General features: G+C 35.9%; 1 protein-coding gene across 3 annotated transcripts in view; it reads left to right on the forward strand.

Moving 5' to 3' along the window:
* Positions 1–17,757, forward strand: part of LOC127789881 (uncharacterized) — a 65,841-nt gene that overhangs the window by 38,301 nt on the left and 9,783 nt on the right. The window contains exons 1-13 of one of the 3 annotated variants that reach the window (XM_052318944.1): positions 2,849–3,639; positions 3,812–3,896; positions 11,056–11,310; positions 14,053–14,177; positions 14,414–14,458; positions 14,565–14,646; positions 14,725–14,793; positions 14,874–15,044; positions 15,153–15,218; positions 16,680–16,748; positions 16,862–16,984; positions 17,065–17,132; positions 17,311–17,556. In XM_052318944.1, coding sequence (XP_052174904.1) covers positions 3,635–3,639; positions 3,812–3,896; positions 11,056–11,310; positions 14,053–14,177; positions 14,414–14,458; positions 14,565–14,646; positions 14,725–14,793; positions 14,874–15,044; positions 15,153–15,218; positions 16,680–16,748; positions 16,862–16,984; positions 17,065–17,132; positions 17,311–17,556 — 1,409 coding nt within the window. In that variant the 5' untranslated portion in view covers positions 2,849–3,634. Of the gene's footprint in view, positions 1–2,848; positions 3,640–3,811; positions 3,897–9,821; positions 10,246–11,055; positions 11,311–14,052; positions 14,178–14,413; positions 14,459–14,564; positions 14,647–14,724; positions 14,794–14,873; positions 15,045–15,152; positions 15,219–16,679; positions 16,749–16,861; positions 16,985–17,064; positions 17,133–17,310; positions 17,557–17,757 lie in introns of those variants that run through there. The other 2 variants (XM_052318943.1, XM_052318945.1) reach the window with 2 other exon arrangements.

Consider the following 17,757-nt stretch of genomic DNA (forward strand, 5'->3'; position numbering starts at 1 on the left):
CATACCAAGCTCTGGGAGCTTGTTTTAAACCATATAGGGCTTTAGTAAGCTTGTATACATGATTTGGAGATTTGGGGTCTTCAAAACCGAATGGTTGTTTTACAAACACTTGCTCCGAAATGAAACCATTTAAGAATGCACTTTTAACATCCATTTGATATAAAGTAAAGTTCTTGTAGTATGAGAAAAATAATAAGATTCTTATAGCTTCCAATCTTACTACCGGAGCATAGGTTTTATCATAGTCAATGCCTTTTTCGTGACTATATCCTTGAGTAACTAATTTAGCCTTATTTCTAATGATAGTACCACTCTCATCAAGCTTGTTTTTAAAGACCCATTTTGTTCCAATGATAAGGTGATCTGATGGTTCGGGTACAAGACACCAAACTTCATTCTTTTCGAATTGGTTTAGCTCATCTTCCATAACCTTAACCCATTCATCATCATTTAAAGCTTATTGAACATTTTTGGGTTCTATTTGAGAGATTAGAACTAGATTGGTATTTAATCTAAGGGAAGATCTAGTTGATACTCTTTTGCTAGGATCTCCCAAGATCTCATTTTCTTTAACATAATTTCTTTCTCTTGGAAATGAAACTTCTTTTTCGATTTTCTGGATTTTGGTTATTGCCTTGATCTATTTCTTTATTGATTTGAATTTGATTCATCTTATTTGGAATGTCTTCTAAATCATCATCATTATTACTTATTTCTCCATTTATTTGTAGTGATTCGGCTTAAATCAAGCCTAATCCACTACCTTTGCTCCTCACTAAGGATTTTAAACCAATTCACTAAAATCTCCTACTTGAACCCATGTAGACCCTCTAGTCCAAAACTAGGATATACAACCTCCTACACTTAAGGTAGGCCTTCTAGCACATTTGCTAGGAAATCAACCTCCTACATACAAAAATAGGCCCTCTAGCTCTACAAACTTGGAAATGCAAGAATTGAACAATAAAGAGAGGATTTAAGAGATAAATCTTATAGTTACAAGATCTCTTAAAATACAAACAAGGCTTGAATGAATTGATACAAATTAAAATCAAAGTCTTAAAGAAAGAAAAATGAAACACACTTAATATAAATACAAATGAGTATAAGATGTAAGCTCAAATCATTTCATTTCCATCCATTAGCCTATTTTAGATCATCATTGAATTGTATTTATAAGCATCCCAAGAGCTTCAAGTGAAAACTAGCGGTTTATAACCGTTGGAATTTGAAAAACTAGTCGTTAGAAGCATTATGTGAATTAATCGGTCAATAGATAACTTAAATCGGTCGACAAATTGAATTTTAATCTTTTGTTGGTTGACAAATTGAAGGCATTAATCAACAGATGCAAAGGTTAGTCGACAAATGAAAAGAGTTAGTTAACTGATCAAGGCAAAATTTTAAAAGATTAAAAACTATCATTCTATTAGTTGATAGATTGCTTGCGGTTAGTTGATAGATTAAATGAGTTAGTCGACAAATCAAGGCAAAATTTCAAAATATCAAAAACTAGCATTCTGTTTGTCGACAAATTGCTTGAAGATAGTCGACAGAACAAGAAAAGTTTTCAATATAGTAGACATATAATTGATTTTACCTTAAGAAAATTCTTTCATTTTTTATCAAATAAAAACATAATATTCCAAATGTCATAAAGAGATTTTTCACAATATTTTTGGCATTAAATTGATAAAACTAATTTTCATTCAACATTTTTTAATCAATTAAAAAATAATATTCCAAATGCCATTAAGAGATTTTTCACAATTTTTTTTGGTATTAAATTGATGAAACTAATTTTCATTTAATATTTTTAATCAATTAAAAAATAATATTATTGAATTTAATTTTCTTTCAACAATCTTGATGAAATATAAACAATATTTGAAATGTCATAAATAAATTTATAACAATAATTTTTTACATTCAATTGTATGATGGAATTAATTTTTATTTTGGTATTTAATAGAACATATAAAAATAATTTAGAGTATCAAGTCAATAAACATTAATGAGATAATTTCGCTATTAAAATACAATTAATTTTCATCATCAAAACTATATTAAAAACAAAAACATCAATCTATCAAGAACATACATGGTCTTTTAGCTTTGAAAATGTTTTGTTTCATTTATTCAATGGTTCAAAAACTCCGTTTAGGGAAGTTATTCACTGCCAGTCCCAAGCTGTAATACCCGGTATTACATGGTGTGGAAAATAAATAATTTTTGATTATTTTGAAAGGACCTCGAGTGGTCCGGGAAGCCCAAGAGTCGGTTTTGGGAAATTAATTAATAAAAATTGCCAAATTGACAGCCGGGAGTGCCTCGGGACTTGGATGTCCAGGGAAGAGGGCAAGTAATTGATGAGCGTCTCAGGATGAAGATAATGGCGCTGAAAGCAGTCCGATCGAGAATAAATTTTGGAATAAATTCTGTATAAACCTGAGTGGGTGCTAATACCGGATGGCCACAAGGGACCTCCGAGAAGCTGAGGGGACCCTAGGGGTGGTCCGATTTTGAGAATAAAGTAACCCTTAGGCGTTTTTGGATCGAATAAAGGTCCGGGGCAGGCACAGGGATGAAATCAGCTTTGTCGAGTAAAGTCGGTTATTAATGTTTAAAGAAATCAAGTCTTGGTGTGGCTTAAGTATAATTAAATTAGGCTTGGAAGGCCCAAATGGCATTATTAAAAATTCCTAAGTGGAATTAAGGGGTTCTCTAGTGTAATTAATGAGGATTATGGGGTTATTTTGTAAATATATATATATATATATATATATATACTCGTGTGAGAGGAGGAGGAAGCTTCCCACGAGCGCCCCTGGTATTTTGAAATGAAATGGCCGAGAGGAGCAAATCAGCCAGAGAGTGCGAGAAAGAGAGTGAGATCGAGAGGGAGTTGGGCCGGGGGAGCCTAGCCGAAGCATCGCACGAGAAAGAGCTCGCGGGAGAGAGAGAGAGAGAGAGAGAGAGAGAGAGAGATTTGTGAGAGAAAGAGGAAGATCGGCCATGGCAGTGGCTGCCATGGCCGACGATGAAGGGAGCAGTGGCAAGGAAGCGGCCAACGGTTGGCAGTGGTCGCGGGAGCAACGAGGAAGAGGTCGATGGTGGTGGAAGGTAGCCGCGACATGGTGGCCAGAAGCTTCTATGGCCGGCCATGGCGGACGCAGGGACAACAGCAAAAAGTGGCAGCGGCGGGCGGTGGCTCACGCCTGCGACGGTGGACGGCGGCAACGGCCGTGGCAAGGCAGTTGAGAGCGACCGGCGAAGGCGACACTGCCAGCAGTAGCTGGCCCGAGTGGCGGTGACCGGTGGCCTACGCGCAGAGGCGCTGTCCATGCGTGGAAGAAGAAGAAAGCGCGAGGAAGAAGAAGTCGCGCGTGGGAAGAAAAGAAACAGGGAGGAAGAAATGAAATAAAGAGAAAAAGAAGAAATAAAAAAGAAAATAAAAATGAAGGAAATAGAGGAAAAATCTCCAAAAATTCCAGAAAATTCTGGAATAATCCTGAGAATTATTTTGGGGCTTGACGAGCGTGCCGGAAGCTCGAGAATGGGATTTTGGGCATGAGACGGTAGCTCGAGAAGTAACGTCGGCGTGGGCATTTGGCCGATTTTTCCTTCCAATTGAATGAGGTAAATTAATTTAATTATTTTCATTATGTGAGATAATGAATTAGGTAGTGTTGGTTGGTATAAACCCTTGCTTGGGGTTATTGGAAATTTGTTGATGAGTAGTTTTGCAGTGTGTGGCAAAATCATAGGCTCTAGATTAATGCCTGATGTGAATGGGTTATATGGCATCTAGGTTTGACTGGGAAGACAGTGATCCTAAAAGAGCTCAGAATTCGGGCAGGAGTTCGTGCCGAGACAGAGATGAGGCTTCGAGCCAGGTAAGGGACGGCCCCATGTGGAGGTGGCCTTGCAAGTTGGTAAATATGTTTGATAATGTTTTTATTTTGCATTGGCATGTAGTGGTTATATCTTGTGTGATGCAAGCTCTAGTGGACCTATGGCCATATGGAGGACTAGTGTGGTAGGGGCTAATAGGTTGATGCCTCAAACCTTAGTGGGTTGTGAGGATAAGTGGGCCTAGCCTCATTTGCATGCATTTAGCATACATAAACATGATTATATTCATATTTACATGCATTGCACCCTTACTGAGTCTTTATGACTCATGAGGTTTTACCTCATGTGTAGATGATGCAAGTCCGGATGCAAGCAGGGATGGCGCCGGGAGGCCGTTGTGGCAACTAGCTGAGTTGCCCGAGTTATGTATTTTTTTAATATTGCTTGTATGTAGCCAGGGGGCGTGGTGTATGTATACCCTTGTGAGTAAATGTATGTGTTATTGAGCTTAAATGTATTTAATTGTGTAATCATCATAGTGTGATAGATGATTGTGAGATTGCTTGTTGAATGTGGCATAGTCGGTAAAGCCAAGTTTCGGACCGAGTCAAGATCAGCAAGGTATGTTCTCATAAATCCCCAATACTCAGCGAAGTGTTTGTATGCTAGCCTTGTGCCTGGGTCACCTCTGGCTTGATATGGGGTGAGCTGAAGAGAGGTGAAGCTCACTCGGGTTTCAGGTCTTGGTCCGCTGGATTTTTCTTATTTGAGTTGGGACCGATTCCTGAGTGGAGCGAAGGGAAGGGCGAAGCCTAGTTCCCACCTAGGGCGTTTCCTGTTGAAACATAGTCCAACCCTTCAGTTGTGGTTGTCGGGTGAGTAATCCGGTCGATTATTTACCGGTGGTGCCCGTAAGTGGGAGTGGATCGTTACACAAGCCCAGATAAAGGAGGAGGGTTATGTTAGGTAGCCGACAACAAACGTAAAACCTAGTCGGATGTAAAACATGAACGCTAGACAAACTATGAAAAATCATTGGGACGTAACACTTCATAGTGACGCGCTACACTGCTCGCGTGTAGTGTCAAGTGAGATAGGGCCACTGCATCAATGCCCGGATGTAGTGACAAATGAGCAAGGGTCCCCGCATTTGGTTGGACGGATGTGGCTAAAGAAGCTAGTCCAAAACCAAAATCAAATCAAATTCAAAGTCAAGACCAAAACCAAAATCATAGATTAAGGATTGGGTCATGGAATATAGGAACATTAACAGACAAATCTATGGAAGTGGTAGATGTGATAATTAGGAGAAAGATTAATATTATGTGCCTTCAAGAAACGAGATGGGTAGGAAAAAAATAAAAACTTTAACAAAAACTGGATATAAATATGGTACACATGAAATGATCAAGCGAAAAATGGAGTGGGGATTATTATGGATAAAAGCTTAGTAGATGAGGTAGTGGATGTAAAGAGAATAGGGGATAGGATTATTATGGTGAAGGTTGGTCTAGGAAAAATGACTATGAATATCTTTAGTACATATGCATCACAAGCGGGGTTAGCTGGGGAGATAAAAGAAAAATTCTGGGAAGACCTAGAGGGAGTCATACAAATGATACCTAGATAAAAGAAAGTAATTATAAGATGTGACTTAAATGGTCATGTGGGTAGAGACGAAAATAGCTATAGAGAGGTACATGGAGGGTATGGATTCAACAAAATTAATAATTAAGGTAAGTCTATTCTAGATTTTGCTATGGCATATGGGCTCATCATAACCAATACTAGGTTCAAAAAATGGGACGAACACTTAATCACATATAAGAATGTCACGTCAAGCACCTAAATAGATTACTTCCTCATGAGACAAAAGGATAGATTATGTTGTAGGGATTGTAAGGTGATACTAGGGGAGTGTTTGACTACTCAACATAGATTTTTGGTACTTAATGTCAAGTAAGAAATTGGAATAGAAAAAATTACATAAAACAAAATCCAAGAATTAGGTGGTGGGATTTAAAAGGGGAGAAACAACTAAATTATAAAGAAGTAGAAAAGGCAACAAAAAGAGCTGTTAGTGAAGTAAGGTCAAAAGCATATGAGAATCTATATAAACGACTTGATACAAAAGATGGAGAAAGAGATATGTATAAATTAGCTAAAACAAGAGAAAAAAAAAACAAGGGATCTAAACCAAGTGAAATTCATAAAAGATGAAAACCAAAATGTATTAGTGAATGAGGGAGCAATTAATGAGAGATGGAAGGAGTATTTCACAAAATTATTCAATGATGGTGAGGAAACAAGAGTTAGGTTAGGACATCTTAGTAACTCCAAAGGAAACGCGAGCTATAAATTTTATCGACACATAAGTTCTAATGAGATAATACAAGTATTAAAAAAGATGAAAAATCATAAGGTGGTAGGACCGGATAATATACCAATAGAAGCATGGAAATGCATGGGAGAAGGGGACATCTCTTGGCTAACAAAATTATTTAATGCAATCCTTAAATCAAAAAGATGCCAAATGAGTGGAGGAAGAATACTTTGGTTCTTATATACAAAAACAAATGAAATGTTCAAAACTGTGAAAATTACAAAAGAATTAAGTTAATGAGTCATACCATGAAATTTTGGGAGAGAGTAATAGAGCAGAGGCTCAGAAAAGAAACAAATGTAGAAAATTAGTTTGGTTTCATGCCTGGTAGGTCAACAATGAAAGCTATTTATCTACTGAGGCGTCTAATAGAAATGTATTGGGATCGGTAGAAGGACCTGTATATGGTGTTTATAGATCTAGAAATGCCTATGATAGGGTCCCTAGAGAAGTATTATGGAGAGTTTTAGAGAAAAAAAAGAGTCCGAATAGCCTATATACAAGCCCTTAGGGACGTGTATAATTGTGCAAAGACAATGGTCAAACATGTGGAGGGGATACTGAGCTGTTCAAAATTACAATGGGACTGCACCAAGGTTCTGTACTAAGTCCATACTTATTTGCTTTAGTAATGGATGAACTCACTAAATACATTCAAACAGAAGTGCCATGGTGTATGTTATTTGCAGATGACTAGTGTTGGTGGATGAAACAAAAGAGGGAGTGAACATTAAGCTTGAGTTGTGGAGAAATAATTTAGAATCTAAGGGATTTAAATTAAGTAGAAGGAAAACAAAATATATGTAATGTAAATTTAGTAAGAATGCAAAAGTGGAGGATGTTATAATAAAATTGGAAGACCAAATCTTACAAAGAAAAGACCATTTTTGATATTTGGGATCAGTGATTCAAAAAGATGGAGAAATTCACAAATATGTGACACATAGAATTAAGCCAGGTTAGCTAAAATGGAGAAATGTATCGGGGGTGTTATGTGATGGTAAAATCCCATTAAAACTGAAAGAAAAATTCTATAGGACAACTATAAGACCAGTCTTGTTATATGGCCCAAAATGTTATGCAGTTAAATACCAGTATGAGCAAAAGACAAGCGTAGCGAAGATAAGGATGCTAAGATGGATGTGCGGCCATACAAGAAAAGATAAAATTAGAAATGAGATTATTCGTAATAAGGTAAGAGTAGTTTCAATCGAGGAGAATATGAGAGAGACTAGACTAAGTTGGTTTGGTCATGTGAGAAGAAGACCAAGAGACATTCTTGTGAGGAGAGTTGATGAAATGAAACAATTAGTAAAAGAAAAAAAAAAGAAAGAGGTAGAGGTAGATCCAAGAAGACTTTGGTAGAGACATTAAAATTTGATATGAAATGCATGGGCTTAAATGAAGATGTGACAAAAGACATAAATACATGGAATTCTAGAATTCATGTAACCGACCCCACATAGCGGGATAGAGGCTGGATATGTTTATTCAATGGTTCAAAATGAATTTGTAAAAATCATTTAGGAGATTCTTTTAAATCTTAATATTTATTTTTGCAAATCTCCATACATGTAATTCATTAAAACTGATTTTCACAAAGGTATTTAAAATTGATTTTCTTTTGAAAACAATATACTTGATTTAAGATATAAATCATTTGTTCTTCATCATTAAAACTAACACAAGAGTAAAATATCATGCTGATGTATGAGAATGAGAATTATGAAGAAATAATACATAATTGTTTCCCTCTATTTCTCTCTCTCTCTAGATTCTCTCTTTTTTTTTTCAAATTCCATTTCTCAATTCAAATTTTTGCTACATAACCATTTCAAAATTGCATAAGTCTCATATCCAAGACTTATCATTTCATTTTTTTTTTCTCCCCAGAAAAACCATTCTTGGAATTTAGCCATGGCTCCCTCCGTCTACCTATTGTCATTGATTATATCTTTACCTTTTTCTTTCTTTCTCATTTTTATCTAACATTCTTGTTCGGACTATTGGGTTTGTTGCAAAACCACATTATTGATGGTTTTCTACATCCTTATTGCCTTGAAACAAAAGAAAAAGAAAGAGATTATGTAGATATGGAAATAAAAAGAGAGAGAGGCTTGTTGTGGCAATGATCTAGGCAATTAGTGAAGGCAGGAACATTTCTCTCTCACAACAATAACGATAATATTTCTCTCTCTATCTCTCATACCTTGGAATACTAGGATCCCAATTGGTTGTATTCTAATGAACTTAGTCATTGTTAGGTTGATTTATTTTATTAAAAGAGAAAAAAGAAAACAATTTATAGAAAAATAAAAAAAAAAAGGAAAAGAAAGCTCCAAAAATCATGCCTTATTGTCACTACCATGATTGTTAGAGAAAAGAAGAAAAAGAGAAACAAAAAAAATCTTTCACTAAGAGAATAGAGAAAGAGATTATAGCATTTTGTGTATGTTTGTCTTCTTCAATTTTTATTGTGAGACTCGGGATATGTCTTTACTCATCTTTGAATTTTTTGTTTCTATGAAATCTTATTCACATAATAAAAAATTAACAATTTTGCGTTTAGCGAGAAATTGATGCATATATAGTTAAGAAAATTAAGGAAGATCATCATCATTTTCTATAGGTTGAGGTTACTTTCTATAAGTTCACTGAGTCTTAACTTATTAGTTAAAAAGTCATACTATTTGTATATTATTTATGTACATCTTGAACTATACAATACACATAAATGATATAAATATCCTTCGTCTTATTACGCTTTAGGTGAGGGCATTTTAGATATTGAAACATCATTATTTAGTCCAAGACATATACCATGATGTACCAATAATATTTTTTTTAATTAAATTAAATAAAATTTAATATAAAATAAAAATTTTAAGAAAAAAAGTGGATTCTTTGGCCCTTGATGGCTTGTTGGTGATTGCTAGGATCTAGAACCCACGCTACTTTCTCGTTGTTCTTGAAATCTATCTAGTAATTAGTTAAAAAATTAATAATTAATAATATATTATATCTTATTCTTTTATCTCTTTAATTAAAATCTAATCGAAATTCACTATTTACTAAGTTTAAGTAATTGTTAGAATTCATCCTAGGTTTTGGTTCTCGAGAATTACTCAGAAGCCATTGCCACCTAATGGGTTGGCCTTGACTAATTATTATTATTATTTTTTATATCTTATATTAAAATGATATTTTAAGTCAAATTTTTCTTAATTAATTTAAAATTAATTTTAACATCGTTTCTTGATAACTTTGAAAAAGAAAACCGGCCTCTCAACATCGAAAAAGTAAAATGTTCTGTACAGTCAGTTGATCGAAATCAATTTATATACACTTTGAACTACACAATGATGTAAGAATATTTAAAATATCCCTGAGCCTCAATATGAGGTGTATTGAGACATAGGGTATTTTGGATATTTTTACCTCATTGTGTAATTTAAGGTGTACATAATGATGAAAGAGTAGTATGATTATAGGTTTATAAAAGAAATATTATTAAAATAATATAAGTGGATGAATAATTGATTGATAACGGACAAAAGACTTAGGTAGTGGCGGGAGGGAGGGATTCCAGCAGGCAAATTGCATTTCCTTGTTCGAGCGGCAACGCGACTCGCCCGCTCTCCATCCCTCTCACGACAAAGCGGAGACCAATCCCCTTGTTCCTCCTCATTCACCACCATCCTCCTCCTCCTCCTCCTCCTCAAACATTCCCAATTCCATTTCTATCCGTTCCTAAGTTGCGTCTCTTTAGTCAAATTCGCTGTATCGCCTTACTCGACGTCATGGATTTGCTCATTCGCGTCGCCGTCTTCGGCGGAAGATTGTGACCGATGGAGAAGAAGACATATCCCATTGGGGCGGAGCACTACACTCCGTACGAGGAGGTAGGGCAAGGCGTCAGCGCTTCAGTCCTTCGCGCCCTGTGCGTCCCGTTCGACGAGATCGTCGCCATCAAAATCGTTGACTTTGAACGCCACAACTGTGATCTGGTAACCGCACTGCCTTGGATTCTGCGTTCTCGGTTTTTGTAGAAAATGTTTGAATTGATCAGAGAATGAATTGGGACAAGTGGCTCGAAAAGCCGCCGTATCGATTCAATCGGATACGGGGTTTAATGTGCTGATAGATAGGTTTGAAAATGTTGTATGAATGGGCTTGGCTGCGGTATGCAGATTACTAGATGAGGGCATTGTTGGTGAATTTGTGGAAAGGATATGGAATTTTGTTCATAGGAAAGTAAATTTTCATACGTTATCAGGCGGTCAAGACAAGCTTTCAAAATTTTAAGGGTTAAGAGCTAGTTTCTTATGCAAAAAAGTCAGTATTCATAGGACAAAAACATAATTTTGGCTACTTTTTGAATTTAAGTTTTTTGTTCTATTGGTTTCTCGAAGTTGAATTTTCAGTTCAAGGACAAAAGAATGTTACTGTTGGAAGTCCAGTGGGGCCTTTAGCAAATTATCTAAGTGTTTCAATGGCCTTTTCCTGTTCTTATACTTTGCAAAAAAATATGTAAAATTTTCTTTTCCAGGACTTTATGTCTTACTGTGACTTTTTGAGGCAAACTATGCCAAGTGAATGAAAAATAAAAATGGGCTGCTGGTTTCATTAGTATAGAAATTAGGAATCCCAGTTGAATGAATTTGACTGTTTTATCTCATGTTTAACTTTTGGATTCAGATATCTACTTCTTTCTTCTAGCAGTTGTCTTAACAGTGTGTATTGCCTGCCCCTATTGTTATATATCTGTATATTGATTAAATAAATTAGTGGTTTGGCTCTTTCTGATCCCATTTCAGGACAAAATATGTCGTGAAGCGCAGACCATGCTTCTGGTTGACCACCCTAATGTCGTTAAAGCACATTGCTCATTTGTAAGCGGTCATAATCTATGGGTTGTGATGCCATTCATGGCTGGAGGTTCTTGTCTCCATATATTGAAGGCTGCTCATCCTGATGGTTTTGAGGAGGCTGTTATTGCAACAGTTCTGCGTGAGGTGTTGAAGGGCTTGGAATATCTTCATCATCATGGACACATACATCGTGATGTCAAGGTGAATATTTATTGGTTATATCTTAAATAGTTATTTTCTATGACCTTATCATGAATCCATGCAGGATTCTGTTAATGACTGCTCTAACAATTACATGCATATCTTTCTTACTCTTTTTTTTTTTTTTTTTAAATAGATTGAAGTGAGAACACTTTTGAAATTCTTTATATGTTTGATAGAATTTGAACGTCTCTCTGACAATATCTGCTAGTGGATGAATTTCAAGTAACTCAAAAGCTACAGAGTCTTGACGCCTCAAAAATGATATATCTAGTTTGTTTATTGTTTAGTTACTCTGCAATTAATATGTTACGAATAAACAGAGATAACAAATCTCCACAAACACAGTCAAAATCAAGCACTGATGATATCAACAAATCTGACTGAGAGTCTAAAGACAACACAAAAGATATTAAACGCATAAACGAAACAAGAGGCACACGATTTATAGTGGTTCACCCCAAATAGGGGCTACGTCCACTTGAGCTCCGGTGAGAAGAGCTCACTCCACTATATATATTCAATCTGATTACACAAAAATCGAAACCCAAAAACAACCTTGGTTCTCTATACAAAAACTCAGAATCACTAACAGATTAAGAGCTTACCTTAGAACAAAAAAACCAAAGAACACATATGAACAAGAAGACGGACTATACAGAAATTTACACATAGAGAGAGAGAGAGAGAGAGAGAGAGAGAAACCCTAAATGACAACTCTCTCGTCTAACCCCCCTATTCTTTCGTCTTCCATCGATTTTTCATCAATCTCGAGGCGTGAGATAAATAATGCAACTGGATGGCTGAGATTGCACAAGATAAAGAAGCTGCAACGGCTTGGATGAGATCGTGCAAAGGAACCGGCTGCAGGTTACACGACAAAAACCAAAAGCCAAAGGGCTTGGGCCGGGCCAATGGTGGCTGCCAACATGGCCCTCCAGTGGGCGCTCAAATGGGCAGCCCACGGTTGCCAAAATGGCCCCCCAACCTTTGGGCCCTTTTGATGTTTCACAAAAATATAACATAATATTTTTCCCACACAGGTCATCCTGGTCCTACAATTACTACAAATTATATGCTAGAAAACAATGTCATTGCTGGCTTAAAATAACAACATACGAAGCCTTTATCCCACTATGTGGGCTTGGTTACATGAGTTGACCTATCTTCTATAAGGTCCTTTAACTAATATCATACCTTAAAGTTTCTCCTGCCAAGTTTATCTTGGTCTTCCTCTATTTCTTTTGCTAAATATTTGTTCCGTTTCATCCAATTTCCTCAAAGCAGCCTCTATTGATCTTTTTTTCACATGACCAGACTGTCTTAGAGCCTGTTTGGCTTGGCTTAAACAATAGTAGCTTATTAGTTATAAGAGCTTCTTTGCTAATAAGCTGTTAAGTGTTTGGATAAAATGTGTCATACTGTCAAATATATAGTTACATATTTGGAAAGAGAAAAGCTTATAAGGTGTCAGAACTATTAAAATGAAAAAAGGACAGAACACTATTTTAACAAATAAAGATATCTTGTTTTGAGGTAGCTTATGAGCTCCCTTTGACCAAAATTTATGCTAAGACAAATAATCTCTTACTTGTGTTTCACCCATCTTATCTTTAACAAGAGCCACTCCTACTTTTTTTAAGAATAACCACATTTCTAACTTTATCTTTTCTATTATAGCTATACATCCATCTTAGCATCCTCATCTATGTTATGCTCATATTTTGCACACCCAACGTGCATAAGTTAAAAAACCACAAAATGGGAATTATTATTTCTGGATACTTGGTGGATGTGTATACTTGTAAGTTAAACTATTGGATTTTGGGAGGAGACATCCCTCTGTTCTCCCACCAAGCAGAAAAGTAAATCAAGAACCGAAAATTCTTTACTGCAGATATCATCAGATCCATTCAAGCCAGTTCTATATGTATTGTAGTGGTCTTGCTATTTGATTTCATTGTAAGAAGAAAGCTAATTAGAAGTGACTTGCCTTCACTTAGCCGAGTATCGACCCTCCATATCTTCTTCTTCTACTTCTACTTCTTTTTTTTGATAGATTAATCTCAAAACTTTTCACTTTTACCTTTTATTTCTTTAATTTATACTAAAACCAACTGTTAGGATGCACTATTACTTAATTACTCAACCTATTTTCTAAACAATCAGGTCTCTTCCTTGAGGACTTAGTGGCCTACTGTAGACTAACAGCTCTAGCTGCAGACAATCTAGTCCAAGTGAGCATAGAAAAGCAAAAGAATGATCTGTAAGTGATATCTGTTAAGTCCATGATACCTGAGTAGGCCCTGACCACATAGGCTACACCCTCTACTTGTAGTATTGATTTTTAAGCATCAGTTTTGGTCCAAGAAACTTGAGCTGGATGCTCAGCAGGACAACCATAGGTCACTGTTAACAAAGAGGACCTTTTGACTTCTCACAAAGGCAAATCTCAGCTCCATACCTGCCAATTGAAAGAGGAAAAAAAAATCTTGGGACTGGAGATCAGTTTGTCTTGTATAGAACTGATCAGTAGATGTAGGAGATCTTGATAGAATTTTAAGAAGATATTAAAATTTCATATGCATGAAAGAATATGATATTATATACTTCAATTGAAATTACAAGCCTATATTATTCTTATATACCTATTGTTGATGGACATATTTTTTTTTTTACCACGAAAAGTATGTGTACTTAGTTTATAATCAGGATTTTATTGCTATCTTTTGTCTTTAATAGGCTGGAAATATTCTTATTGATTCACAAGGTGCAATTAAGCTTGGAGATTTTGGTGTATCTGCTAGCTTGTTTGATTCTGGTGATAGACAACGGACAAGGAATACATTTGTTGGGACACCATGCTGGTATGCCTTTTATGAAAAGTATACCACAATTTCTTAGGTTAATTTTGTCATGTATTTGGTGGGTAACGTTGCAGAGTGCTTGCCGTTATCCTTTCTTAGGAAAGACTTACTCCAAGTTCGGACATCATTAATTGTAGAGCAGATAAAACTGGCATGCTTAAGAACACCAATATTATATCGTTACATCCAAACAGTGGCCAGGACTATTCCCTTAACCAGTGGATATATCTTTGCAGGATGGCACCTGAGGTTATGGAGCAATTACATGGTTATGACTTCAAGTCTGTTTATATATCTCTTGCAAGTGTTTATTTTTCTTTTTTTTTTTCTCTTTTTGTACCTGTAGTTATAGACTTTATATGTTCTTATTCCAATAGTTTTATGCAGGGCTGACATCTGGTCCTTTGGCATTACTGCTTTAGAGCTTGCCCATGGTCATGCTCCTTTCTCAAAGTATCCTCCAATGAAGGTGAACACATGATATGCAGCAAACTTGCTTTTATTTGCATATTTAATGGTCACTGTAAAGCTAATTCAAAGTTTTCAGGTATTGCTTATGACCTTGCAAAATGCTCCTCCTGGCCTTGATTATGAGAGGGATAAGAAGTTTTCTAAGGTATATATCTATAAACGTGGCTTTGACTTCCAGACTGGTCCTGATAATCTCATCTCAATTTCAACTTTTTTTTTCCCTAGTCATTTAAGCAGATGATTGCTAGTTGTTTGGTGAAAGATCCTTCCAAACGGCCTTGTGCACGCAAATTGTTAAAGCATTCCTTCTTTAAACAAGCTAAGTCAAATGATTATATAGCGGGAAAACTTTTGGAAGGGCTTCCAACCCTTGGTGATCGTCTTAAAGCCTTGAAGGTCAATGATTCAATATGTTAATTTTGAGGATATGATTTCTCATACTGGTGAGACATTTATATTTGATTATGGGTTCTTTACTAATCAAGATGCCACAATTATCTGCAGAAAAAGGAAGAAGATATGGTAGCACAGAAGAAAATACCAGATGGGCAAATGGAGGAGATGTCACAGGTCTGTATTAGGATCCATCCGTTGCTAAGATAAACAAATATTGATCATTTGCTGTACTGGGAGCAATGCATCCTGTTATAGTTCCCTTACTTATCTCACTAGATTGGTTTAATGGAATTACATTTTTATCTTTGGTGCACTTTGCCCACTAGAAATCCTCTGAACTAAATATTGTTTTCAATTGTTTCTTAGATGTAAGTTGTGCATGTGACTCTGATATTATTGTTACACTATTGGTGAATGTGAACTGCATGTTATGTATGATTATTACAACACTGTTTATCATGATGATTATGCAGTTGCTTTCCCTGAACTCATTTTCCAAGAAACTCCTTACATGGAGTGTTTTGTTTCTTCTACCATAACTATATGAATGATCAAATTACATCTTTCTTTTTCTTTTTTTAAATCACCCAGGTTTGTGATCTGTGACTATCACTAATTTGTATACTATGTATCAAGACCAGAGGATACCCACTATTCTCCACCCCCCCCCCCCCCCCCCCCCCGGGTAGCTGTACCAGATCTGCAATTTTATCTTTATCTTTTTATTCTCTTTCTCGGTCATGCCCTTGTTTGCATGGTTTTCTCTTATTGAGGATGCCTTGAAAAAGGTTTCCTCTTATCATGCTGTCTCATGCAACCTTATAGATATCTTAAAATTTTAAATAAGGATACTACTAATTGAACCAAGCTCTACTTGATTGGGTTATATATAAGTTGCTGCTCTAATTCCAATTCGGTGGTTTAATATATCAAGTTTCTCTAGGAACTTGTGGATTATAAGATAAAAGCATGGCCAACACAACTTCCCCCCCGCCCTTGAAGCAAACAAAACAAAAAGGAAGAAGAAGAAAAGAAAAGAAAGTGCAAGAAAGGAAGAAAAAAAACAGACAACGATGCAGTTAGGAACAACTTACTGATTCACAGATATTTCTTTCTGTTATGTTCTTACTGGCTGTTTTGGTTTTAGATTACTGTCAATTGCTGTTTTGGACTGTGGGAATGCTTGATGTATATATTTGGCTTCTTCTTTGGTAGTTAAAATTTTTGCAATGTGTTATATCTTAGCTTCTTGGTTTACTTGGTATATATCTTAACTTTGGCTTCTTTGATGTATATATTAACCTCACATTAGAGCTTCGGTTCAAGGAGGTGCTCAGTTTCATCTCTTGTAATATGTTTTTGTTCTCTCTTATATGTGTTTGTTGTGCATCCTTGTTTTGTATCTGTTTGTGCAACTTGTTTGGCCTGTCCATGTGAGAAAATAAGAAAAAAGAGAAATGTAGTTGCCATGAGAGGGGAGTTGAAATGCTTGAAATACGTTTTTAAGCTTTTTCCCTAACAATTTAAGCTTTTGGCACAAGTGGTTATTGGTTAACATAGATGATGTTAAAACAGATTTTTGTTTATTATGTTGTAACTAGCTGGTTTATGTGTGCATTTTTGCATATGATATAGAATGAATACAAACGAGGGATTAGTGGTTGGAACTTCAATCTTGAAGACATGAAGGCACAAGCTTCCCTGGTAGAATACCTGGCAAATATGTTCTGCTCATATTTTCTTTTCCGAACTCACTGAATTATTGTAAGTCTAGTTTAACTGATCAACATGTGTATACCCTTTTTTTTTTTGTCCAGATCCAGGATGAGGACATTATATATGAAAAAGATCAAGAAGGAAGCACAGTTTCATCTGGGCTTGACCCTGAAAAGAAACTTCAGCATCAGTTTTCTGGTTACTATTCACAAGCTTCAGATATAGTATGTCCAGACTCTTCCGATGGTTGTCTATACTGAAATATGGGTCTTTCTACAGTTCCTAACGATATGGTGCTCCACAGGAAAATAATGATCTGATGCAGAATCAATCATCTTGTCCATCAGAAGACTCAGCTGCGCTCAATACCTTGTATGATTTCTTCTGTTGATTCCTGTTACTGTCATGATATCATGTTGTTTGAGATCTATATACATGTGATTTGTCTCATTAAATGTTTACTTAATGTAGTTCTTTCTTATGACTTCTGCATGGGCAAAGGTTGCCATCCAACTTATATCAGATAAACAATTTTGTTTTATTTTTCCAGAACTAAACACGAGAAATCTGAAGATGATTCAAGTGTTGCTAGTTCAACTAATGAGCACCAAGTTTCACAAAATTCTTCTCCCCATTTTGTGGATGGTGTTGAAAGTAATTTGGCCAGAAAACCTTGTTTGGAAGGTAGTGGAAAATTATTTGATGGCATGGCTGTGCTGGGTCTTCCAAGGAGGGGAGGTTCATTGGGCAACCTCATTTTTCCAGATTCTAGTTGTCTCCCTACCAATGGAGAGAGGTATGGTACATGACTCCAAAATCTTTTTTGACTTTTGTTTGAAATGCTACATTTCAGGTAGGCGTGCTACCTTTTTATGCCTCTTACTATTTGGGAGCAGAATATAATACTGGCATTCACAATTCAACTTAATGGGGAATTTACAAATTTCTGTATGCTTTTCCTTTATGCATACCTATGGCTATTAGTTTTGTGATCAGG

Source organism: Diospyros lotus, chromosome 14 (assembly GCF_014633365.1).
Source record: "Diospyros lotus cultivar Yz01 chromosome 14, ASM1463336v1, whole genome shotgun sequence".
NCBI classification, from domain to species: domain Eukaryota; kingdom Viridiplantae; phylum Streptophyta; class Magnoliopsida; order Ericales; family Ebenaceae; genus Diospyros; species Diospyros lotus.